The sequence below is a fragment of the Megascapheus bottae genome, chromosome 5 (genome assembly GCF_031878675.1).
Source record: "Megascapheus bottae isolate mThoBot1 chromosome 5, mThoBot2.hap1, whole genome shotgun sequence".
Classification (NCBI taxonomy): domain Eukaryota; kingdom Metazoa; phylum Chordata; class Mammalia; order Rodentia; family Geomyidae; genus Megascapheus; species Megascapheus bottae.
The window spans coordinates 38,646,747-38,674,472 of NC_143513.1; the positions used below are offsets into that span (position 1 = coordinate 38,646,747).

At 39.6% G+C, this 27,726-nt stretch overlaps 1 protein-coding gene across 1 annotated transcript in view; it reads left to right on the forward strand.

Moving 5' to 3' along the window:
- Gsap (gamma-secretase activating protein) overlaps positions 1–27,726 on the forward strand; it is a 74,536-nt gene that overhangs the window by 29,360 nt on the left and 17,450 nt on the right. The window contains exons 13-19 of the mRNA XM_090332920.1: positions 7,179–7,256; positions 8,674–8,751; positions 12,564–12,656; positions 13,768–13,982; positions 15,263–15,332; positions 16,439–16,521; positions 19,837–19,890. Of these exons, the coding sequence (XP_090189046.1) occupies positions 7,179–7,256; positions 8,674–8,751; positions 12,564–12,656; positions 13,768–13,982; positions 15,263–15,332; positions 16,439–16,521; positions 19,837–19,890 (671 nt within the window). The remainder of the gene's footprint in view (positions 1–7,178; positions 7,257–8,673; positions 8,752–12,563; positions 12,657–13,767; positions 13,983–15,262; positions 15,333–16,438; positions 16,522–19,836; positions 19,891–27,726) is intronic.

The window sequence follows — 27,726 nt, forward strand, 5'->3', positions numbered from 1 at the left end:
TATAAGATTTGTTACTGGATAGTTTAGATATCATGAAAAGGAAATATAACAGCTACCTTCATATACAGGTAATCATGTAGAATTGTATATGGTAAATTATCTTCAGTATAATTTTTACTTGGTTTTATTATTTTTCTTTTAGTGCTAGGGAGGGAGCCCAGAGTCTTGCATATGCTAAGCACAGTGATGCTCTGATTTCTAACATTATAACTATATAGAGATCCTGTCTGTGAAAGAAACTATAGTCAACAAGATTGTTGTTCTAATAGTTCTTTGCGTTGTTTTAATAGAACAGATGGGTTTGTGTTTAATCAGTCTCGGGCTTGAACTCAGAGCATAGGCACTATAATTTTGCTCAAGGCTTCTTGAACCACACCTCCACTTCTGGTTAATTAGACATAAGAATTTCATGGACTTTTCTGCCTAGGCTGCCTATGAACCCTAATCTTCAGATCTTAGTCTTCTGATAAACCTGGATTTCAGGCTACCAGTACCATGTGCCTGCTCCATCTTTTAACAAACTAACAAACAGGGATGAGGATGCTTTCTGGGTCAGTCTTATTGTTATGTTTGTGTTCTAATACTACACACTGACCTTTAAATGCCACCTTAGAGTGCTATTGTAACAGAGAGCTTGGCATATGAAGTAATGAGTATATATATTCTCTCTTAACATCTTTATAGTTCTGAGAGAAGATGTCGAGAGGGGAAGGCACGACTAAAAATGAGAAGAGAGAAATGGGATTTCATAGAATGAATCTGTTGAAGAAAACCCAATGACCCTAAAAACAAAGTCTAATAGCCATGTTTTTACTTTTAAGCTTGTCATTAAAATAAACTAATTGTAGAAGAGGCTTCATTGTGATATTTATAATAGGAACATAATATACTTTGATCAAATCTACCACATCTATATTAATCTTTCTTAGCCTCTCTTCCACTTTCTTCTCACTTTTTCTTTTGCTGCCAGTCCCAAGTCTTGAACTCAGGGCCTGGGCACTGCCCTTAGGCTTTCTCAAGGTTAGCATAGCGCTTTACCAGTTGAGTCAGAGCACCACTTGGAGGAATGGAACCCAGGGCTTTGTGCATCATAGACAAGCACTCTAACCTCTAGGTTATGCTCTCAGCCCCTCTTCTCTTTTATAAACAATTTTGATGATTTTTATTATACAATTTTCATATATAATACAGTAGTGAACATTAATATTTAATTATATTGAATATTATAGTAGTACTACATAGCACTTTTCACATTTTGCTCTCCTTCCTGTTTTTCTGCCTCAAAGAGAACCCCTTTTACAATTGTTATCTTCTTGCCATTTTTTAATATCACAATTTGAACAGATGTTTACCATTTAAGATAAATGACATTTAGATTAAAATTTTATTCCTCTTGTAAATACGTATACTTATATCAATCACAAATAAATGTTAAAATAAAAAAATCAAACTCTTTCAAAGCTAAATTATGTGGCATTCACATTAAGTCAACATTTATTGAGTATTGACTGCTGGGTAAGTTTTGGGACACACTGAAGATCAAAAGGGACCCAATCTTTATTAGTGTAGAGGTTGCTACTTGATACAGTTTCTAGCTGTTCTTTTAGTGTACATATAATGTTCAGATAGAATCCTGACAAATATTACAAATGAGAATCAAAAGAAGCTATGAAAGCATGAAGGTCTAATAGAAGATGCTTCCCTACCCCCAGTCCTGGGCCTTGAACTCAGAGCCTGGGCACTGTCCTTGGGCTTTCTCAAGGCTAGCATGGTACCACTTGAACAACAGCACCACTTCTGGCTGGAGGGCTTTGTGCTTGCTAGGCAAGCACTCTTAATGGTAGAGTGCCACACTCCCGGCTGAATTCTAGGATCTTTATGTACATTCGAGTTTGTTTGGCCCATTTTGGTTTCTTTTTCCGAGTCATTCTTAGCCATGGAAATTTCCCCTTTCCTCATCACTTTCTCTATCACATAATAATCCACCCCTTTTTTCTTTGTCCTGTTTCAGATCTCCCTTAGCTACACAGATCTCTCCATACCTCACCGGGGAGTTGAGGATAGTGTGACGGGAGTGATCAAGGAGAGAGTATTGTGAAGAAAAGCTGAATGGATAGGGAGGTGCTAGAGTACATAAAGCCCTGTAAACCACGAAGGACTTTTAGTGTTTATCCTAAGAATGTGAGAAGTCATTAAAGTTTTCTTTTCCCCTCCCCACAATTCATTGTTAGAATGCCCAAGAATACCAATTTCCAAAACATAATGAGCACCTAGTACCTTTTATTTAAGTAATCATCATTTGAAGTATTTTCTTTATTCTTCTTCTATATAGGCTCCATTGTTTCTTTTTGACTAAGCCATTTAATAAATGGAAGTGGGTATAGAAGAACAAATAATCCCTACACTTTGATGGTTGATTCTGGACAGTTAAGATGAGATCAGCCTAGGCTACATCTTGAGATCCTGTCTCAAAAACCAAAGCAAAATAAAAGTGAATTGCAAGGGCTGTGTATCATGATGGGCATCTATGATTTCAGCTACAAGGGTTGAATAGTAGAAAGACTGCAGCCCAGGCTAGTTCAGGCAAAGACAAAGGAAGAAAGGAAAAAAGAAAGAAAGAAAGAAAGAAAGAAAGAAAGAAAGAAAGAAAGGAAGGAAGGAAGGAAGGAAGGAAGGAAGGAGAGTCCCTATGTGAAAATGACTAAAGCAGAAAAGGCTAGGGTGTGGTTCAAGTAGTAGAGTGCTTAGCAAATGGTAGGCCCTGAGTTCCAACACTGGTATTGTCCAAAATGAGGAGAAAAGTTAATAACACTTTATTACTCAGTAATTTAGCATATTTTCCTTTTGTTAAGGACACTTTTAAAAACATATAATTTCTATTTTATTACTACTGAAAGAAATTAATGTGTGTTTGTAATTCTAAAAGTTAGAATCCCATCAAGATTCTGGCATTGTCTCTATTAATGTATGCTAATCTCTACTTAATACTACTACTCCCACCTCTTCACAACTGTGATATTTTGTTGTTGTTTTTGCTAGTCCTGGGTCTTGAACTCAGGGCCTGGGCATAGTCCTTGGGCTTTCTCAAGGCTGGCTCTATCACTTAAGCTATTGCACCACTTCCAGCTTTCTTTGTATATGTAGTATGGAGGAATGGAACCCAGGGCTTCGTGCAAAATAGGCAAGCACTCTACAACTTGGCTACACTCCTGGCCCACAATTGATATTTTGAAGAGTCATTTTTTGCAACTTATCTGAATGTAGCTAGCATTTGAAGCCATAGGGGAAGAAGAGATGGGGCAGCAGGGAAGATATTTAGAAGTACAAATAGATAAAGGTTAGAGGGGACATTCAAAGGAAAAGAAAGAATGCCTAGAGAAAAGGAGGCTAACAAAATAAGTGTGGGGGGGCAAAAGTGAAGGCAGAGAAGACCTCTCACGGGCGCTGGGGATGGGGGTGGGGGGGCAATGGTTCAGTAGTGAGAGCAGAATCCCAAGGGCTTAGATGCCTGAAGGGGTCTTTGTGCTGGGTGGCTGCCATCTTTTGTGTTTGGCACAGTGGCATATGAGAGTTGAAAAGTTGTAGCAATATTGTAGATGTGACAGTGGCATTTGCTGAAAGTGGAAATGGCGTTTAGAGATTGTAGCAATCTCCCTATGGCCAAATACTCATAGTTAATGATGAGAGAATGAGGACAGTGCCCAATGTAGAGGAATAATTGGCAGAATGATTTTGCTTTAGAGACAGGATGAAATGGGACCCGAAGCACACATGGAGGGTAGGTTCCAGAGTTGTGGTGCTTTTGATCTCTTGGATATAAACAATTATTTTAGGTTTTAATTCCAAATGGCTCTTTGTGTCTTTTCATTTTGTTCCCATAGGAATTTCTCATGAACAGTAACAGCTCTAATGTAGAAGAAGGCTTCTTGTGATGTGCCTTATTTAATGAAATGCTGGGGTTTCTGTCCAAAGAAACAAAATCTGCCACCTTCTACGGAATGAAGTGTTAAAACTAGATGATGGCTTATGCTTCCCAGAGTTAAAGAGAGATAAAGTACTTCTGTAGGGTCAGGCTACTTGTATAACATTTAAGGTTATGAGTTTATGTAGATTTTTCTAATAATCTCTTGAATTAGGAAGATAAATCAGCTAGAAATGTTAAGTACCGAGCATAAGTAAATATGCTCAGTCCTCCCGTGTCTGTCTTACAACGTGTAAGTCAGTGGCCATAGTTCTTTCTTGTGTAGCAATTGCAGAGGAGAGTGGGGCGGGGGGGGGGGGGGGGGGGGTAGGGTGATGTTTGCATTCCCTTTCCTTGTTCTCAGAATTAGGCTAGTGTTACCATTTTATAGGGCTTTTAAATAATTGCTTCAATGAAATAATTTCCCTCAGATAACATTGTACTAATGTGCATTGTCTAAATGGTTTCGCAATGGCTGGCCAAGGTTGTGATGTTATCTTCACCACTAATGAATATTTTTTTAAAAATCTCTGACTATACCATTAGGAGAATGTTTTATTTCTTCAAACTGTCATTTCCTCCAAATTACTTTTTTATTGTAATTACAAGTAACAGCAGCTAACCTTTAGAGCCAGCTGTGACTACGTTGCTAGAGCTTTAGAAGCATCGTCTCAGTTATTCTCATGTAAGAACTTTATGAAGCTTGTTCTATATTTCCTTTATGTGTACCGAGGAGGAAACTGAGGTTCTTAGAGAATATAACCAATTTGCCTGAACAATAAGTATACTTAGTAAGTCAACATCTAAGACTTAAAATGTACATTAGCTGATTTTTAGAAAGTGGGTCTCAATCTTCATTGGATATTAAAATTTATTAGGGAGCTTTAAAAAATTACTGAAATCTGACACAGGTGACCAAAAATGGAGCCTGTGTATCTGTGATCTCAAGTGTTTGGTCAGGGTTAAGAACCAGTGCCCTCTAGCTGCAGTGTCCCTATTGAATTTCAGTTAATTAGAAATAAATGAAATCAGGGGTAGTTTTATAACTAAATTAGACACCTTTTAAATATCCAGGTGCACATAGGGACAGAACATTGCCATTGTGGAAAAAAAGTTCCAGAGCACCTTTATTTTCTGTATATGCTGCTTTGTCTTGAACTCAGGGCTGCTCAGGGCTAAAATAGTGTGCTCTACCACTTGAGCCATGGCTTCACTTCTGGCTTTTTGGTGGTTAATTGGAGATAGGAGTCACATGACTTTCCTGCTCTAGGTTTCTTTGAATTGTGACCCTTGATCTCAGGCCTTCTGAGGAGCTAGGATACAGACATGAGCCCCCGGTGCTCAGTGCATTGGGCATTGCTAAGCATGTGCATACTGTCCAACTAAGGGAACGAAGCCACAACCTAACAATTTGGAGGTAATTTGCTTACAGATCTGAATGTGGTTCTCAGTACATGGAATTAGGTTATCTATCACGTATTTTAACTTTTTTTCAAAATGATAAACACAAACCCTTTATTCTCTGGGAGATGGTATGGGAAGGATTTTGTTACAATGGTGGGTATATTTTGTTGACATTTCATATTTATTCTTCAGCTTGTGTTCCTAAAAAATTATTGATCCTCAGTCTGAGTACATTTAACCCACTTAAAAATTATTTTTCAGAAGAGTTTCTATTCATTTACTTTTCTATCATTTGAAAATGTTCTTTGTACTGCACCCAGGACAACATTAAGAAAACTGCTAATTTTGACTAGAAAAATATGGTGCCTTATTTTAAGTTGTATTTCTTTATTACCACCAACATTTCTCTTTTACTTTCTACTTTTGCTAGAAATTCCTTCTTATGATCCGAAATTATAAAAGAATAATATAGACTAACAGCTTTTTGCTGTAGCCAAGGTAGTATACAGGACTTTTGAAATGCCTCTTATTACCATTTTTATTTATGTTTAAGTAAGTTACTTTTATTCAAAGTTGGTCTGCTATAATTTTAAGAAAAGTTATTATCAGATGCTTAGTAATTATAACTTGAACAGAATCATCATCTGGTACTTATTTTTTGTGTTTTCAAGATATTCAATAAAATTTTTATAACAATACTTAATTCTTTATCATTTTCAAGATATTTCAGCAAAATACTTATAACAATATAGTCCAACTGTAAAGATCATTAAAAGCAGTCACACTAGCAGGGCGAGGTTGCTCATGCCAGTAACCCTCACTATTCAGGAGGCTGAGATCTGAGGATAGCGGTTCAAAACCAGCCTGGGTATTAAAGAACATGAAACTCTTATCTCCAATTAACCACTTGAAAACAGGAAGTGGGGCTGTGGCTCAAGGGGTAGGGTGTAGCCTTGAGCGGAAGAGCTTAGAGACAATGCCCAGACCCAGAGTTCAAGCCCTATGATTCCCCCCAACACATAGAAAAAGCAGTCACACATGATAAATATCATAAAATAATGCTTGTAATTATGATCACATGTTCTTCCTAGGGAAAACAAATATCTTCCTCCCCTATCATATCATTCCTTGATACAGGAAGATTATATAGTAGAGTATGATAGAAGGAATACTCAAGTAGAGTGGTCACTGTTTTCAAAATTTTCTGACTTCTTGACAAATTTCTTTCTATCAGCAATCTTCCATTTCCGTGAATCACGTAAATATTAGCATGGGAATAAAATTATAGTTTGAGAGATCATCCCTGTTCTAAAAATTGAGAATTTAGGGTACATTTTGGAATTTATATCTTTGAATTAAAGGATACTCACACATCATATTTTTTCCCATTGCCCCATGAGAAAGATCACAGTCTGCCTTTCAATCTACAGAACCAAGAAGGCTGGGTATCTAAAGAAGACAGCTGTGGGGTCCACAGCTGTCATAGTAATAATTAATAATTGGAAGGTGACAAGGGAAGTGCATGCATAGCAGGGGAATCTCGTGAAGTCTGGATATTTCTAGACTCCTCTGATTTCACATATAGGACTGCATTACTGTATGATCATTTTCTTTCCTTCCATAGCCTGCTACAATATACCACTTATAATTGTTGATGCCAAATGTTGATCTGAAATTTTCTTAGCAACTTATTAACATACTACTTCTTGAAGTTGGAAATGGAGCAGGCTATTTAGGAGTAGAAGTGAAGGGAAGTGGCTTAGGAAACTTGCACATTCAGATTGTTTAAGCTCTAATTTTTTCTTCTTTTTAGGAAGCTTGTGTGTATGTTACAGCCCGAAGTTTGACTCTTGGGAGCAAATCACATACTCAGTGATTTACTTTCATAAAGGTACTCTTTGTTCTTTTCTACAATTGCTGTTTCCAAATAGTAGTAAATCTGATTTTAAAGTCTTAGAATCGGCAATCAATTTGAATCAGTATATTCTATACTTGTGTACTTATAAAATACATAAGTCACTAATGGCAAACATTAAATTATATAAACATTAGTTTTTTCTTTAATCCTGAAATATCTTTCTCAAGATCTGTAGACCAATCCCAAAAGATACATTTATCCAAAATGTTTTGGCTTGCTCTTTAGTTATCACCAGTTGGAAAGTATTGATAGCTGAAACTCCCATATTACATAGGATTTTAGTTAAAAAGTACTCATGATTTCATACCTAAACAGGCTTTAGATCTACATTTATTTGCTTCATTTCACAGTATGGCTGTTACCTGGTGTATCAGGTAACAGCTTTGGGTCAAGAGTAAACACTCATCCTCTATCAGTCCTGTGGTCTGAGACAGCATGCCCTGAAATAGTTTTAATTAATTAATTAATTAATTTTTTTTTTTGCCATGAAATGGTTTTAGTCTGAACTGTCCTAAGTAGGATTTCTTTTGTTTGGCTCATCGAAAATACTATTTAAATAGTACATGCTGTAGTTAAAATTTTTCTTTAAAGGTAGATTTTCCCTAATATTTAAAAATGTTATTTTTGAGTTGCACCTGAGTTTATTATTCTGCAGGACTGATTTTTATTATGCACGTGTTAGATAATTAGAGAAGTAGATATAGATAGAAATATATAGAGAAAAGTATATTAACTTACTTGATAAAAAGAAATTTCAGCCAGGCACCGGTGTCTCATGCCATAATCCTAGCTACAAAAGAGGCTGAGATCTGAGGATTGCAGTTTGAAGCCAGCAGAGTCAGGAAAGTCCATGAGTTCTTACCTTCAATGAACAACAGTAGCAGTTGCTGGTGCAGCAAAAAATGGAACTAGAGCTGTGACTCAAGTAGTAGAGCACTAGCTTTGAGCACAAAAGCTCAGAGACAGTGACCAGTCCCAGAGTCCAAGCCGTATGACTGACAAAATAAAAAGTAACTTCAGAACTATACCTATCGGCAGTCTAATGTCCTTTCTTATTAAAAGTAGAATTGTGAACTTGGACAAGGTCTCAGAGTCATTTATTATTATTATCTTGATTACTTAAAGTAGTTATACAAGGAGGTTCCAGTTCAACAAGTCAAATTCAGAGAGTCTTAATGACGGCAAGTGTGGGGAAGAGCTATCCTGTCTCTTTCAGCTCTGACATGATAAAGTAGATGGCCTGAAGATTAAGAATGGCATGTGAATAATATCCAGAAAATAACAGAAGGAAATTCCCCAGCCTGATAGAGGATTATATATGAACTAAGAACAGCTATTAAATTGTGACAGCCCTCACATAGTCCACCTTTGTTTCCTGCTCTCTCTACAGGATACAGCAAGACATTCACTGCTTCACTTGGGAGTGCTGGCTCGCCTGTGTCCTCAGGAATAACCTTTCTCAACCTTGGTGGGTGATGGAGCTGGACATCTCCCTTGTGACATTCCTCCCAATACATTCTATGTCTCAGGGTTCATTGCTTCAGTTTTTTTCTCCATGAGCCCCATTTTCTCAGGCCTCTTGAGTCTTGGCTTGCAATGACAATCACCAATCTTTTAAAGTTTAATAGGATATTTTTTTTCCTGAAACATACCCCACCTGCTCAACATTAGATTTTAGAGTAGTCATGTATCTTCCCTCTTTAGAGAACCAAAGCTGTGAACTTTCTTATGTTTCTAATACTCCTTAAAAAACCACTTACTTTTCAGTAGATCAGTGGTAACTGAGTAAGATGTTCCTTAACAGCCTTGGAGAAGTGATGCATTGTGTTGCGTTGCCCAGTGGGTCTAAAGGGAAGGACAAGGGCCTTTGGGAAGAACTCTATGTCCTGTTGCTAAACATGAAAGCTTCCAAGACTAACGAATTATTTCATGGACTAGGTAGAGGGAGTTGTTTTCATTGAGTAAATATGGGAAGGAGAACCTGAGTATTAGACTTGATCATATTAAGGCAATCAATAATGAAGTAAAGAAGGGGCTAACTATATCTCCCTACTCAAGCGCCTGACAGAACTGTGGGGTGCAGAGAACTAAGGGGTCAGGAAGCTGGTACTTGCCTACACAGAGATCATGGCACATTTACAGAAGGAAAACTTCCAACTTACAGTCCATGCTTCTTTGGGTATTTCTCAGTCTTTCATGCCAAAGATATAAGGAGTTATGATGTGAGGATCTGAGAGAAGTGGGAATCACAAATAAGGTGGTGGATGGTACTGCTGATGAGATTCAATGTCTTATGCTAAGCAGGCCAGAATGTGGTACATTTTGACAAGTGCTCAGAAGCTGTGGGAAATGGACTTGAGAGGCCTGGCTTCACTGCTTCCTGTGATAAGGGAGGGAAATACAAACTTTCCTGGGTCAGGCACTGGATTCTTCTCAGCAATGCTGTATCAGCATCCCATCTCAAGAGGGATGTGGGAACTTTCCACTGAAAACCCTTACCACTTTGCAAGGGCAAAGGTATCTTCCTTTTTGCCCACCCTGGGAATTACTTGAAAAGGGCAGGCATAATTTAATCTGTGTCTTCAGAGTGTGGAAAGGGCAGAAATACTAGAGCTTGTAAAAATAGACCGTCTTATGTAAGTTGTCTTTCCTTCTTAAGCTGCATTTATTTTACAGGCACAAAATTATATCCAAGATTTAAACTGTTCTAGGGGGAATTTTTATGGCAGCAGTATTACTTTGTCGAGTGATGTGTGTTTTGCTATTAATTGCCTATGATTTCCCTTTATTGTTAACCTGTTAAAAAGCTTCTTATTGATGGGAATTTTAAAGAAAAGAGCTTTACATTTTTCCCATGAACTCCATACACAGCTGTATAAAGATGTTTATAGCTGGGTGCCTGTGGATTATGCTTCCAGTCCTAGCTACTAAGAAGTCTAAGACTAAAAAGACCATTGCTCAAGGCCAACTGGGGCAGAAAAGTTTGCAAAACCCCTCTTGAATAAGTGAGGGCAGTTGTGAACATTCTAATCTATGTGGGAGGCTAAAATGGAGAGGATATTGGTTGCAGTGCAGCCTGGGAAGAGAAGTCCATAAGACTTCATCTCAAGAGAAAGACTGCCTGTGCTCACTAGCTCAGCAATACTGAAAAGTGTGTAACAGGATTGCAGTTGAGGCACATTACAGGAAGTGAAAACAAGTACTACATAAAAGGACTGGAGGTGTCACCCAGCAGTAGAATGTCTGGCCAGCATGAAGCTCTAAGTTCAAATCCAGTACTACCAAAGTACAAGATCATACCTATAAACTTAGCTAATCAGAAGGCTTATTTTGAAAAGATCACAATTCCAGAGCAGCCTGAGCAAAATGTCCACCAGATTCCCATCGTAATCAAGAGCTGGATACAGTGATGTTTGCTTGTCATCCAAGCTATGACAGAAAACATAATTAGATAGACCACAACCTGATCAAAAAGTAAGAGGCTTATCTCAAAAATAACCTAAAGGAGATGGGCTGGAAACATAGCGTAAGTAATATAGCACCTACTTACCAAGTATGAAACTCTGAGTTCAAACCTCAGTACCATACTATTTACTTAATGACTATTATAAGCTAAATATTTTACTAATCTTAATCCTTACAAAATTCTTGCTTGGTGATAGTATCCCCATTTTGCAAATAATGAAACAGACTTGAGCAGGATGAGATAAGAACTTAAGCTGCTATATCTCTCATGAGAGCATGACGTCAGTTCCCCATGACCACACACCTAGGGTTTAAAGCAACTCAACCCACTTGAGATCTGGAGGTGAGAAGTTTGAAAGGAGTGTGAGGATCACGATATGGGCAGAGCTGGTTCCTTCAGAGGAAGAATTTGTTTCTGTCTTCTGCATCTATAGGCAAGTTTTTCTTGGCTTGTAGCCATATCACTCCAATTACTGTTGCCACAAATAGCTTTCCTCTGTAGGCAAATTCTCTTTTTATAAAGGCTTTTATAATTACATTGACTCTACCTGGATCCTCTGGGATCCTCTACCCTTCTTAAGATCCCAATCACGTCCACAAGGTTCTTTCATCACAGAAGTTAATAGAGTCACAGGGATCTCATGGCCCATTTACTGGATTACAAGTACCAGTGACATTTCTGGAGACAATAATTCTTCTTGTGAGGGTGATCTACTCACAGATGAACTGAACATTGCAGAAGCTCACTCATCAAATGCTGGTAGGAATTTGCCTCCCTGCCTCCAATAATCATGACAGCCCAGAACACCCTCCTACTTTCCCAAATACCTCCTCTCCAGAGACTGGGACTACCGCAATTACCTAGTTAAGTGGCAGAGTTTTGATAAGCTAGCCTTGGCTAGCTTGAGGCCTCAAACCTTTCCACTGTGCCTTACTAAATAACTATGTTTCTTCTACAAATATATCGCCATGATAACAGTCCTGTTACAATCATCTGTGTTATATCCTTTCACACCATTTAACCCCTGAAAGGACATCTAAGTCAACTTATGGGAGTCCTGTATCCTTTCTTTCCCTTGTCACAGACTGTCTTCCCTGCAAATGGTTAGCAGGTGTGTTTTTGATTCTTAAAGAAGCAAGACTGGCACCACTAAAATCCAAATGTCTCTTTTATCTGCAATTCATAACGACGCTGCTTTTCTAGAATCCTAGAAAAATTATTAACCAGGACTATGTACCATGCCCTCTCTGCAACTGGAGGATGCATGTTCTAGTTATACAAGTACCTCCTATAGGACCCTGGAGATGTGAATTCTAGGCAGCTGACAATGCAAGGAAATAAAGTAATGCCTCACAATGTCAGAATTCTTGTCCTGATTATGTATTTGAAGTTCCTTCAAACAGAATGAAGACAATGCTAGCATGAGTGTTTCCTCAACCTAACAGAAATGATGACGAGAACTCCAAGACTATCAGATTAAAGAATGATTACCTGGTATTTTTAATTCCAGTTTCCTCTCAGATAATTTACACTCACAGGAAGCCATAATTCACTTAGAAACAAAACTATAGGCATATATTACATCAATTATGGCTAAATGTCTGAAGAAGAAAATCAGCCACATATAGAATTGACATCTAGATAGCAACCTAAAATGTACTGATAACAGCTAGTTTGTGACTATACTGACTTTGAAAAAATGTGCTCGTGTGTTGAGAGGTTTGAAGAAAATCAAAATTATGTGTAGGTTTGGACTTTTCCCAAAACCTTGTTTTTTCCTATGTATACATGACATAAATCTTTTTCTTCTCCAGGTTATTATGTGGCTGTTTACTTACCTGGTCATTTCTTTCATTTGCTCAACATTCAATACCCAGACTTGTTGTGCCACAGTCTGTTTCTGACAGGTATGATTCTACTTTTTTTCCCTCAGGAGTATGACTCATTTGGGTTTGTTTTGACTTTAAGATCTATGTTTGGCAACTCTAAGATTCCATCTCACTCCAGTTAGAATGGCCATGATCAAGAAATCTAATAACAACAGATACTGGAGGGGATGTGGCCAGGAGGAATCACTACTACACTATTGGTGGGAGTGCAAACTCATTCAACCACTATGAAAAGCAGTATGGCAGTTCCTCAAAAGACTAAACATAGAGCTTCCCTATGACCCAGCAATTCCACTACTTGGCATTTACCCACTCGTCCAGAAACAAGAACATACTAAATCCACTAGCACAGTGATGTTCATTGCAGCACTATTTACCATAGCAAAGATATGGAACCAACCCAGATGCTCCTCAGTTGATGAGGGGATCAACAAGATGTGGTATTCTATGCTGCTATTCCATTCTATACAATGGAATTCTATGCTGCTGTCAGAAAGAACGACATCTCCCCATTTGTAAGGAAATGGAAAGACTTAGAAAAAATCATATTAAGTGAAGTAAGCCAGATTCAAAGGAACATAGGCTCAATGGTTTCCCTCATTTGTCATAATCAGTAGAAACCTTGGGCTCTCCTAGCAGAGGTTTACAATAGAGCAAAATCTAGATACATAAGGCCATATTGTATGATGGTAAATGAAAGGACCTCTAGGATAAAAAAAAACCAAAACCATATAGTGAGTGATTGTTGTCCTTAATGTACTATGTTATCTCTCATCTCTTTTTCTGTCCCTTGATTATCTCATATTGTTGCAGTATTTCACCTTGTTTTCTGATATATTGTATATATGTGTATTTGGTTATTTGAAATCAGATAGGGAAGGGGGAAAACAAGATGAGGGGTGAGAGTGGGGAGAGGGAAATGGAGAACAAGACATGAGAAAGGGTATAAATGTATGTTAAGTAATGCACCTTTTATTTGGTGAATATAATGTAACCCTTCTATTAATTTCAATAAAAATATATGGGAAAAGAAGAAGTCTGGTATCCTCAAAAAAAAAAAGGATCTATGTCTGGGTGAGAAGAGGTTCTTTAATCTACTTATCTACTTTTATTATTTTTTTTTTACCAGGAAACAAAGTATTTGATGTGCTACCTCATTGTCCCTTACAGTCGCTGTCAGCTTCCCTGGTATTGGACTGGTGTTCTGGGAAGCTCTACCGAGCATTCCTGGACCAGTCCTTTTTATTGTGGTTCCTGTGGAACACCAGCCTAGACTGGGAGAAGATGGCTGCTTTGCACTGTGTGCTTTCCTGTGGCCGAGACCCCTGTTTCCTGGAAGGCCAGGTGAGAGCATTGGCGAATACATATTATCAAATGTGTTGATCTAGAGGTTGAAACCCGGAAGCTTACTTTGACTTGGCCGTAATCTTGTGACCAAGGACAATGCCCCGGTCTTGACTGCAACTTATTCTTCACTGTTGCTACTTTTTTGTGGCTTGATTGACCAGACCTCTAACTGTGAGGCCACCTCTGTCCTTCTGGGCATAGCATACCCCTCAGATGCATGGCTACACTTCCTATGATTTTCCCTTGATGAACTTGAATCTGAAGATACTAAATGTAAAGTTCCCAAAACAATCAACTCATATCTCCTAACTTATATCTCTTAACTTGCAGCCTGTTTCAGGTGGTCTGATGGAGTCTCTGCCCCCTCAGTTACTTTAGTGGCTCTTTTGGTTGCCAAATCAATCACTGGTCACGTTATCATAGTATTTGTGATCAAATACTCTTTTTTGGCTTTATAATGTCCATAAAATGCAAGAGACACACTGGCAATTCAGTTATCTCAAAGAGAAACCCTAAAGCGATGCTATTAAGGAAGAAGTTGAAAAGCATGAACTTGCCAATGTTGCTTACGGTTTGAGCCTATCTGTGATTTCAGGCACATACTGGGCAGCATGGAATGTATCTTCTACACATTAAGGGAAATTACTACATTCTTTTATATGGTGGACAAATGTTTAGCTATACCAGTAACATTGCAAGAAGTGTTGAGTAAATAATGAGTGTCTCAATACTTGCTTTCTCTCAGTATCTTATCTTTGGTAAAGAAAATTGTCCAAGTGAGAACAGCTTATGGCAAATTTTACTACATTTGGTAGCTTCTATTTATATTTTAAATTCAAGTTTATATATATATCATATATTATACATTGTATTTTAAATTCAAACTTATATTTGTATTTCAAATTCAAGCTTATATTTGCATTTTAAATTTAAGAATGGGAGACTATTCAAAAATAAAATAAACCACAGCGTGGGGCTGTGGTTCAAGTAGTACAGCATCTGCCTAGCAAGTGGGAGTCCCTGAGTTCAAATCCCAGCACTATATTTCTTTTTTTAAGTTTTGAAATTGTTATTTTAAATGCACCATATTTCTTGAAAATAGTGTGGAAGTGGGTATATCCTTATGAAATTCCAAGACAGATATAGAATTTAAAAGGCATATCTATCTCTCTATATATGTGTGTATAACATGTAATAGATTTGTACTTTGTTAATGGGATCATTGGGTACAGATTCAAATACTAACAGAGTTCCATCTATCATTTTATCTATTAAAGATTATTCAATGGATTTCTGAGAACTCAGCTGCCTGCCATTCATTTGACCTCCTTCAGGAATTTCTAATTGGTGAGTTTTTCGATGTGATATTTTATGCTGAATGCTTGAACCTTTTTCTTCAGGAAAATCATTAAGTTGATAAGTAATATATTGTCAGCTGGAAGCATTCATTAAGAGTCATCCCCCCACCCCAGTCCTGTTATAGTCAGCAGCTAATTAAATTCCATTCTCTTGTGGTTTTTGTGAAAAGTTGTGGTTTTCAGAGACTGATATGATAGGAGATAGATTTCCAGGATATGACATTATTTTTTCCCAAAATGTACCTTTCTTAGCCTAGTTTACATTGGGTGACTCTGTATCAAGTGGCATAGTGTCATTTTGGTTGACATGATACCAAATAAGAAATTGCTTGAAATTTTCTGCACACGTGTGTGTGTGTGTGTGTGTGTGTGTGTTTGTGTATGTGTGAAGAGAGAGAGAGAGAGAGAGAGAGAGAGAGAGAGAGAGAGAGAGAGAGAGAGAGAGAGAGTGTGTGTGTGTGTTGGGGCCTAGTTTTTTTTTCACTTATGACTGGTGCCCTACCACTTGAGCCACAGCTCTACTTCTGGCTTTTTGGTGGCTAATTGCAGATAAGAATCTCACAGACTTTCCTGTCCATGCTGGCTTTGAACCATGATCCTTACATCTCAGCCTTTTGAATAGCTAGGATTACAGATGTGAACCACCAGTGCCCATATCAGTGCCTATATTAAGATTGCTTTTCCTTTTCTTTTTTGGGGGGGCAGGGTCATGGGGCTTAAACTTGGCCTGGGCGCTGTCCCTGAGCTCTTCAGCTCCAGGGTACTGCCCTACCCTTGAGCCAAGCCCCACTTCTTTTTTCTAGAGGTTAATTGGAGATAAGAGTCTCAGGTCCTTTTGTGCCCAGGATGGCTTTGAACTTTGATCCTCAGACCTCAGCCTTCAGAGTACCTAGGATTATAGGTGTGAGCCACCGCGCCCAGTTGGTTTTCTTTTTTGAAATATCAGAATCTGAACATTTTAGTCAGTAAATAACATTAAAATTATTAACCTTCTGAAGATGAAGGATTAGGCAGTGAAAACTCATATTGGTTTGATTTGGTTAAGTTATAATGTTGACCTCCTTATTTTTATTAAATTGCATCTCTTCTCTTCAGCCTCTTCCTATTGGAGCCTGTTTCTAGAGTCGTGCAGCATGGCCATGCTCTTGCCTTGGTCCTCAGTGCTTACTTGGAACACGGTTAGTCATCCTTTTGTATTCCATATGCAACTGAAATCAAGTCACAGTCACAGGTCAATTGTAGGGCATCTCTGGTATGGTCCCTGAGGTTATAATATTTCTATTTTGACTGATAAGGAGAATTGAAATTTCCGGGCAGAAAGTTGAACATCACTCATCTGAAAATCTCATAGGTGTGCATAACTGTATACTCAGCACCTAGGAGGTAGAGGCACAAGAATTGTAGGTTCCAGCCCAGCTTGAGTCAAACAGTGAGGCTCTTGTCTCAAAGGAAAAAAAAATAAAGTAAAACTTAAAAGACTAAATAGTACATTATTTTGTTCATATGCAAAGTTTGGACCTACAATGATAAAATCAATAGGACATGAGAGGGAGAAGAATGGGAGAGGAAGATGATACTGGGAGCACCCCTCTGTCCACAAAGATAGTATAAAGAATTCTGTATGAAAACGATGAGGGGGGAAAGAAGGGTTCTAGTTCATTAGAGCATACTATACAGGAGCGTATTGGGTCAACAACTACTGTATGCATTTAGGGAAACACCACAATGAAACATCTTTTCACAATTAATGTATGCTAATGAAAAAGATGGAATAAAATGAAAAGCAGTCAGAAAAAGTATATATCAAGTGTGTTTGATTAACTTCTAAAAGTTTTTGATGGGCCCTGTGGGTAGTGGCTTCCTGGAAGCCATTTATTTTCTTTTTCCACTACAGTTATTAGATTTTCAGGTTTTGTTGTAGAATTGTAATGGAAATAAGGCCCCAGACTTGTCCCTTTTGAGGTGTCTGCTATTTTCTTTCTAGAACACTTGTGAATAAATATGTGCAGACTCTGTGGTTACATAGCAGGAAGTGTACAGGTCACACCTCTGCAGGAAGTGTGCATCTCTGCTCCCTGTTCATCCCCACTGTGATCGTATGTTAGAGAAGTCTCAAGGGACAGGTCTGGGACAACTCAAGCAAGAGTTGTCTTCAAAGTGAGAACATATTGTGTGAGGCTGTTGTCCTGGTAGGCATTGTTTTGCTCTTGATTGCACAAGACTCTGTGTGTGGAAGCATTGGGGAAAAATAACTTCAGGAAAGTCCTACAGAACACTGAAGAAACCCGTGGTTAGAACCTTGATGCACTGTGCTCATTTCTGGGGTTAACCACATTGCTTTAACACTTCTTGTGGTTGGAATAGATTATCTTAAAGGCCTCTTCTAATCCTAAAGGTCTGTGAATTTATACTTATCTTTAGCAGTGATAGGTTGGTTTTGTTTTTTTTTTTCAAATCCACAGTTGTTCTTTTTTTGGTAGTACTGGGATGTGAACCTAATACTTCAAACTTATGGAGGTGGCACTTTACCACTTGAACCACTTCTCCATCTCTAATTTCCTGAACTTATTTCTTTCGTCAGTCATGAGACTTGAACTCTGGGCCTGAACCCTGTCCCTGAGATCTTCAGCTCAAGGGTAGTGCTCTACCACTTGAGCCAGAGTGCCACTTCCCCACTTCTCCATCTCTAATCCAAGTTATTGCAACTTTATTAGCAACTTGCTACAGAAATGCCAGGTGCCAGGAGCTCATGCCTACAATCCTAGCTACTCAGGGGGCTGAGATCTGAGGATCTTGGTTCAGAGCCAGCCAGGTCAGACAAATCCTCAGGTTCAAGTGCCAGTACTGATAACTAGCAACAGCAATAAGAGCAACAACAAACTTTCCACAGAAGAAAACAATTTTACACATTGGTGTGGAGATAATTGGTTTGGATTCATTTTTTTCCTGGGACTCAGGCTTGCTTGGCTGATGCTTTACCACTTGAGCCACAATTACAAATTGTCTTTAGGGTGGTTATTACTTTAGAAGGACTTTTTTTTTCTTACACCCAGATACTCTGAAAATTCTCATCATCAGTACCTTATTTTCACATGAATATTGTATGTTAGTAAAACCCATGCCATTTAAACTCTAACAAACACCAATTTCTTTTTCTTTCTTTCTTTCTTTTTTTTTTTTTGCTAGTCTTTGGGCTTGAACTCAGGACCTGGGCACTGTCCCTGGACACATTTTGTTCTGCCACTTGAGCCACAGTGCCTCTTCTGGCTTTTCTGTGTATATGGTACCGAGGATTTGAACCCCAGGGATTTGTGCATGCTAGGTGACCACTCTACCACTAGGTCATGCTCCTGGCCCCCAATTTTTAATTTTACATAGCATCTTGTAAATTGTTTTCTCACATAAGCCATCTTTGAAAGGAAATCTGGATTGACCAGATGAGAGGCTAACAATACAGTTACCATGGAGATAGGTTGCACAATAACAGTAAAGGAAGGGTAATTTTGGAAGCTTATCCTTTTGCACATGTTTTAATGCTTCTTAGTGAAATGTTGACATTCCAACTACCTGGCATGGAACCAGCGCTACATGTCTGAAATGATGGTGGATAATGAAGTATAAGAATCCCGTGGAAGGGCCGGGAGCATAGCCTAGTGGTAGGTAGAGTGCTTGCCTAGCATGTATGAAGCCCTGGGTTCCTCAGTACCACATACACAGAAAAAGCCAGAAGTGGTGCTGTGGCTCAGGTGGCAGAGTGCTAGCCATGAGCAAAAAGTGTCCAAGGACAGTGTCCAGGCCCTGAGTTCAAGCCCCACGACTGGCAAAAAATAAAAATAAATAAAAATAATCCCATGGAAGGCCATGCATGGTGGTGTACACCTATTAAGTACACCTATTAAGCCAAGCTTATTGGAAGGTGGGCTGACACCTATCTGGACACAAGACCCTATCTGGAAAACAAACTAAAAAGAGCTCAGAGCAGAGCTCAAGTAGTTAGGCACTTGTCAAGTGAATGTGAGGTTCTGGGTTCAATTCCCAGTATAAGAAAGAAAGGTATCATTAATTTTGGTTCTTTCTAGTTAGGCCAGGGCCAACTTTAACACACATAAGAAGATGGAACAGGAAGACAATGATGATAAATAATAGAACACTTTATTTTTATTCTTGCCTTGGATGGTACAAGTAAAATTGGCCTCAGTTCTTAAATAGACATGAGTAGAAGGATACAATATTTGCGGTGCACTTTCTTATGATAATCCCTTCCGTTCCTTTGGAGACTCTGTCAACCACTATTTAAAGAATAGTTCCCTTCCCAAAGCAAGAGATAAGTATTGCTCACTGTTATTTATACACCACAAAGTTTATTTAAAGTAGAGAGTGCACTCTGGAAGCTGTCCTCAGCTCCTGTCTATGCAGAACACACTTCCCGAAGGCTTGAGCGTGTGTGCTTGCTATGTTAAACACTTGCGGTATGTTATTTTCCCCTGCCATAGGAAATTCCTGGAATAACCCTCGTGACCGAAGAGATCGCACTGCCTCTCATGAAGGTAAGTCACTTCCTGTGAGAGACCAAGCCGCTGAGCATGACGAGGTCTGTGCCACCCCATGTCACTGTGGTCCCATGGCGGATTTCAGACTGGCAGAGGGCATGGGGGCCCAGGCAGGGTAGGCTGTCTAGAGACTTCTTCCTCAGCCATTGAGTAATCATTGAGTGTGATAGTACAGTAATTCTTAGGAATGTTCTTTGAAGAAGAAAGTTATCTGGAGATAGAGAATTACAGGGCTTGATTTAAAGTGTACACAATATATGAGTCTCAAAGTGGGTCTAACCAGAGAAGTCCTTGTATGTTATCTCTGAGCCTAGGAGCTCTTTTTTCCCTGCATTTGCAATTAGTCCCCCAGCCATATGTTTCTCTCTCTCTCTCCCTTTCTCTCTCCCTCCCTTTCTCTCTCCCTCTCTTTCTCTCTCCCTCTCTTTCACTCTCCCTCTCTTTCACTCTCCCTCTCTTTCACTCCCTCTCACTCTCTTTCTCACTCTCTCTCACTCTCTCTCTCACTCCCTCTCTCTCTCCCTCTCCCTCCCTCTCCTTCCTCCCTCTGTCTCTGTCTGTCTCTCTCCAAGATTCTCCTAATCTTAACCTGATTTCCAATCTTATGAAACCCTGTGAGCTGGGATTATCTTGTTTCTTTCTGGTTCTGTGAGCCACCTCTCTACTTCTCCAAAGCCTCTTCACTTCTCCAGGGTGATGCATATTGGCTCTATGTGGTGTCATTCAAGCTCTGCAGACCTCCCGGTGTCTTTTAGGAGAGTTTCAGAGTTTGGGAGTGAGGATGGGTTGGGGTGGAGTAAGTAGAAAAGAGTGTGCATGTTGTTCAAACAAAGGGGAGAGGGTCTTTGGCCCAGTTTCCTTGAGGCTCTTTTGTTGTTGTTGGCATTGCCTCCTGGTAATTAGAGCTTGGTGCGGATGGAGAAATCTCAGTTTCTGGCAGCAGCAGCTCAATATGTTGCAGCCTTCAATTTCCATTGGGTTGTTTTGGACCTGTGAAAGGCCAACAGGTCCTGGGCCAGCTAGGGGAAGACTGGGGTGTGTGAGATTTCAGTAATGTACTCAGGTGAGAGAGGGCAGACTGCTAAGTGGTTCTAGCTGCTGGTCCTTAGGAAAAAACCCCTAAAGATAGACTGACCCACTGTCTCCGGGCTGAAGAGTGGGGCCACTGTGAAATGCTACTAGCCTACATTAGCAGCAAGGAGCAAGCGTCACATGTATGTTAAGCTGGTATGTTTCACAGGTATGCTAATAGCTTCACAGCTATGTTATATTAAGGAATTCCATCTTGTTTTGTTTTGTGCTGGTCCTGGGACTTAAACTCAGGGACTGGGTACTGTCCCTAAGCTTTTGTGTTCAAGACTAGTGCTCTACCACTTAAGCCACAGATCCACTTTTGCCGTTTTTTGGGTACTCCAGTGGAGATCAGAGTCTCAGGAAAGCCCTGAGTGCTCAGGGCCTGAGCACTGTCCTTGGGCTTTCTCAAGGTTAGCACTCTACCACTTGAGCCACAGCACCATTTCTGGCTTTTTCTATGTATATGTAGTACTGAGGAATGGAACCAGGGTCTTCGTGCATGCAAGCACTCTACCACTAGGCCAAACTCCTGGCCCCTGGAGTGAATATTTTTATACATACAGTTTTTGATTTCTTCCCCCAAGGTTAAATATGAGAATATCCTTATATGAAAGACCATGAGAATTTCTTAAAATAGAGTGTGATTCTTATTACCAGACTGCTTAAGAGTACACGATATAAGGCTTTGTACAAATGAAAGGGGTTTATGAGATTACCGGTATTACCATAACCCTTTTCCATACTGTGTATCTTCATTCATAAAAGCAAGTACAAATGAATGATGGGAGCATCTTCTCTGTCCTTCATGTCCTTATTTTTAGAATATAATTTGGCTTTGCTTGGGAACAAAGTAGCTTTGGCTTCTTGTTTGCATTCTCTGCATTTTGTTGTTTTATTTTCTCCCTCCCTCCCTTCCCCTTCAGGAACTTGGGAAGTCCATTGTTGCTTTCCTTGGTAGATCTAAAGAGGCCCAGAGCTCCTTATCTCCTGTCCATACCAGTGTGACCTAGCAGGGAAGGCAGGGCCTGGGACTCAGGAGGCCAGGATGCTGGTTTCAGTGGGACCACGCTCTCCCCAGCCATCACGTGAGGCTCTGAGTGCACTTTAGTTCATAGGATACCTGACCTGAATACCCCCATTTCTTTCTCCATCTCTGCTTGCATAATTCCACAGACTCCCCAAGCTGCTGCCGTTGCCTCTGACCTACTTCTTCTACCCCAAGTCCCATCTCAATTACTTTGTAATGGGCTCCATTGCAGGGGTGCCTCCTACCACCTCCCTCTCGTTCCAGTTCCAGTTATCAATGGGGCTGCTAGACCCATGCTTACAGGATGAATTGACTCTGAATACCATGACCTGAGCCACCAGTTCCCTGTGTTGGCTGCCAGGCACTCATTGAGGGCCCAAGAGTCTGTTTTCTCTGAGCACTGACTTCCCCCACCCCTTGGTCAGGTCAAGGGAGGGAAGAGTGAAGAGGCTAGATATGGACTTTCCTCCTGCTCTCTGCCAACAATTCAGTGTGAGGAGCACTTTCCAGATGTTTGTTATATTTTTATGCCTGGGTGTTTGTGCATAAATTGAAATCCTAACCTGCAAAATGGTGGCTCTAGGTTAATGGGGTCAATCGGGATTCGTGTCAGTCAAACAACCTACAGAGAGCTAGCTTGTCTCCTGGGCCGTATGACAGCATCACAGTGAAAACACAGACGTCCAGAAAGTGGGTCCATGTCAGATGCTGGATGTGCCCACTCCCAGCCTGAACAACAGGAGTAAATGTCTAGTGTGTATGACACCCCGTCTCAGGTATCTTGTTGTAGTGGTGGAGATGGACCAAGAAAGTAGCTATGCTGACAGATAAGCCAGTTCAATTAGAAGACTTACTTGAAAAGCGAAAGACTTTCTCATTTTCTAAATGCTTCAGCAAGTAACATTAAAAAAATAAAAATACAATGATGCCTGCTTTGTGAACACAAAGCCCTGAGTTCAATCCCCAGGCCACAAAGAAAGTAAGCAAGCATGATAGAAAGAAACAATGAAAGAAAAGAATGCAGGAAGGAAGGGAGGAAGAAGTAAAAAAAAAATGTCATCTAATGTCTTTGTAGGAATGTCATTGTCTCTGTAAACTGGGTTCCTGGAAGGAAGTGTAACTTCACAAAGGGTTGAAATTGCCCCTGACTTTATAGTAGGAAAAGAAACCATTAAACCATTCAGCTATAGGAAGCATGTAAAGAATTAAAGAAGAAAGCAGTAACTCCGCAAAACAAAAGAACAAATATACTACAAATGGAGAAATAGCGTGTTTGGTAGAAGATATTTTTTTAAATGAGACACTTCTTTTGTTAATTTGTGTTTTATACAGGGTTCTGCTATGCCACAGGCTGGCCTCCTGCCCGTGATCCTTTTCTCTCAGCCTCCTAAGTACAGGGGTGAATTGGGCATCAGCATACCCAAGTCAAAACTGGACGTCCTTTGTGTCTTAATCACTGATTTTGTTGAGTACTGACTCAGACTTAAACCCCCTCTCCCCAAACTTTGTGGCCTGGCAGATGTGAGAGAGCTACAGAAAGGGTCCGGCAGAGTAAATAGTTTTCTCTTACTAGGAAAAGAGCACGTGGACTTTTCTTTTTATTCTTAAATTGTATTTTGTTGGGGTGACATACAGCGGGGTTGGAGTTACATTCATCAAGTAGTGGGTACATTACTTCTTGAACATTGTTACCCCTTCCCATGTTTTCTCCCACTTTCCCTCCCCACCCCCACTGGTCTTGTTTTTCCCTTAACTTCCCATTTTCAAATACACAAATGTATATACAATATACTAAGTACCTAAAGTCAGATACAGTAACCATGAGATAAACCTTAAGGGGAAAAGAAGAAAAAGGAAGTAGCTTCATATAGTACATTAAGAACAGTTGCAACGATCTCTTGTTTCCATATCCTGGATTTTATTTCACTTAGCCTCATCTTATATGGACATATGTACATAGCTTTTGAGCTATTATGATCCTCTGTTAGGATAGTCCTAAATATATACCAATTGTTACAAATGAGGTAAACCATGGACCCTATGTTTTTTGGTTCTGGCTTACTTCACTTAATGATTTTTCCCCCAAATCTTTCCATTACCTTACAAATGGGGCGATATCATTCTGATGGCAGCATAGAATTCCAGGGTACAAATATATCACATCTTCATGATCTACCTGGACTTTTCTTAAACCAGAGACTTGTTACATGGTTATTCGCTTGCAAAGTGTGTAAAAAAACTTTTAATCAGGCAGAACATGAGCATAAATAATTGCTTAGCAAAACGTAAGATTCTTCTCCTTGACCGACCCCACTATAAGCAGATGCCAACCATCTAAATAAGAGATTTGCTAAATAAGAGATTTTAACTACCAGAATCACTATATAAAATTTAAAAATTACAACCATCGCATTGATAAAGATGTAGCATTGTCAGAAGTGTCAGTGAGCTATGTGGCAAATAATTGAATTTCTAAAGTTCCATTTGCATATGATTTGAGGGACAATGAGTTGCAATGAGTCTAACTAGTATTGTAATATTGCCACAAAAAGTTACTTACTGTAAACAAACCCTCAGGTTGCTGAACTCATTTTTTTTCAGAGATGGGTTATCCTCAGTCCACTTCCTCACCGATAAAAATGAAGGGAACAGACCCAGGGTTGAGAATGCTTATATTTATTTCTCCTGAGGCTATGTGTCTCTTACTTATAGTTTTGCAAAATGACTCCTACAATTAACCAGCAAAATGACAGACTAGAGGCATGTCTCAAGCGGAAGAGTACCATCCATGAGCAAGAAAGCTGAGTGAGAGCATACAAGGCCTTGAGTTCAAACCCTGTTACCAACACACACACACACACACACACAAAATCATCTCATTAAAAAAATGGCTAATAGCCTCAACCCAGTTGGCAAATCATATTTTTTGGAGGAGGAAGACACTGGGGTAGAAGAAGGAAATCCTTTTATAGTCAAGAGACCTTGAACTTGGAACTTACAGTCCTTTAATTACAGCCTTAGGGATGCTTCTGTTTAAAGTATCTTAATTGAATGTGGTGCCTGGCCAGCTTTTTTGTCCATACAGACATATAATTTATCCTATTTGTGTTTGAATTAGTGGATTGCCATGCCCTCTGTATGGGATCCATTGAAGAGCCACAAAGCATTGAAGCTCTAGTTCTGCTGGCTGGGTCCTGGCACACAGAGTAAAGGATTCTCTCCAAGTTGGTCTCCTCCCTAAGAAGAGGCTGCTGAGTCAGCAGATGCAGGACAAAGGCCAGAAGGCCTTTTAAAAACGAGAGGCAGATGTTTATTCTTGGCAGAACTTTATGCACGAGACAGTAGCACAGCACTGTCTTGTTTGGTTTTGGTTTTTGATCATTCAGTAATCTAAATTGTCAGTGAGAAACAGTCTTTAATTGGCCCTATTGTTCAATTAATAATTGTGACAACCATCTCGTCCAATGGCATCCTAAGACACAAAATGAGATTCTTTGTCAAGGAGAGACTTGGAATCATTTTCTTTCTTTCAAAATGAAAAGTTAAGCCAGGTGTGGTGGCACAGGCCTACAATCTCAGGACTAAGGAAGCAGAAGTAGAAAGATGGGAAGTTTAAGGCAAGCCTGGGCTATCTAGTGAGAGCCTGCTTAAAAAAAAAAATCACTGAAAAAGGAAAAAGCAAAGCAAATGAAAAATTATTCTTTAAAAATCTGATTGCTTCTACCACTAGAATCTCCCAGGAGTAGCTAAAATCATAGCTATCTTCCTTGCAAAACATTTTTTCAATAATATTTATATTCCCTTAAGAACAAGTAAATACTTAGTACTGCAGAAAAGTCAGCACACCCAGAAAAATACAGAAGCAATGAAATCACTTCATGGAGATATCCTTCCACTGTGCACATCTTTAAAGCTTTCTGCAGGCTTTATAAGTGGTAGGTGATAGAGTTCCGGAGTGGGTGGCCAGCACAGCATCTCCCTGTTGATGGGCACAGGAGGCTGGTGCCTTGTTACTCACATATTTGATGGCTGACAGTGGCTTTCTGTGCTTGCAGGCCATCCCTGAGCATAGTGAGGAGGTGTTTGGCTAAGATGGGAGGATGAGGGGAATAGATTCCCTCCATGCAACACCTAACAGTTGACACTATTTCAGTTGTCTAGATCAGTGAGCATGCTGGTGTGAAATGGCACTTGAGCTCCCTCCCTGTAAGACTGAACTCTAGCCTTCTCTTTAAGTGACCTATTTCTAAACATAACGTAGTTCTTCAGCCAACTTCTCATTTATCACCCTTGGCCTGGTAGGAGTTGAGCTCAGTGTTCAAGAGTGGGAGAGGGAGTGGGCTTTCTTGGATATATGTGAGCGATGTTCTCAGTCCTGCATCATCGGAAGAACTCAAAGTGCTCATAAGATTCAGCCCCACCTCAACATCAGTGCAATCTTTGGCCAGTGGTTTGCAGATGGCTTTAATAGCAGCCAAACCTAAAAGTCACACACTGATGGCTGCCGTCTTCACCTCAGAGAATGATTGTCTGCTTTGCTGTCTTTCATTTGCCTCTGATCTAACCATGATCCATATTCTGGTTCCCAGTCTTGGGCCTGGAGCACCTCTCCTTCTCAGATTGATTTCCATCCCCTGGGCTGTATTTGGTTCCCAGATTTCTAGATATATCTTTCAATTCACAGCGACCTCTGAACTTTAATAATTTAAAACCCCACAGTATGTCTGGTAGATACTAAATAGTGACATTTATACTAGTTTTTTTCTCTCCTCTCTAAATATTTGTAAGCTAGAGATTATAATCAACCCCTCACTTCCCTGAAAGATCTATAATTTCGTGGGAGATGACTTATAAAATTTTGTTACCCGGTATATTGTATATACGTATACGTATTATATACCTACTACCGGATGAATGTAACTGTAACCCCTCTATACATTAAGAAAAATTGGTTTTAAGAAGTTGAACTGGGCAGGAAGTTTGGCCTAGTGGTAGAGGGCTTGTGTAACATGCATCAAGACCTGGGTTGGATTCCTTGGTACCACATACATAGAAAAAGCTGGAAGTGGTGATATGGCTCAGTGGTCGAGCTCTAGTTTTGAGAAAGACAAAGGACAGTGTTCAGGCCCTGAGTTCAAGCCCCAGAATTGGCAAAGAATAAAAAAAAGATGTTGCACTAAAGGGTTTCAGTTCAACATGTCAGTATATGGAATGTTGTACACCTTGAGCAGTATCGCCACGAAAGAGACTATTTCTAGGACTTTTGGTTAACATTTCATAAGGAAACATTTTAGCTTTAGTATCCATCTGTCTATCTAGATACATTTTATTCCAATGTACAGAGGGGTTAGTACATATTTTTGTGCCAGTCCTGGAGCTTGAATTCAGGACACTGTCCTTGAGATTTTGTGCTCAAAGATGGTGCACTACCACTTTGGGCTACAATTCCATTTCCAGTTTTTGATAGTTAATTGAGTTAAGGTTCTCATGACTTTCTTGTCCAGGCTGGTTTTGAATCAAGATCCTCAGATCTCAGTCTCTTGAGTAGCTAGGATTACAGGTGGTAGCCATTGGTACCTGGCTGGTTTTAGTATTTTAAATTCAGCCTTTTTCTTTGTACTCGGTGCTTTTAAGTGATTTTAGTCAATGGATTCCTTTCAAAATCTGGTGCAACATATAAACTCTTGAGAAAAGTACTTTATAAACACTTCTTGATTACAGCCAGTAGAAGT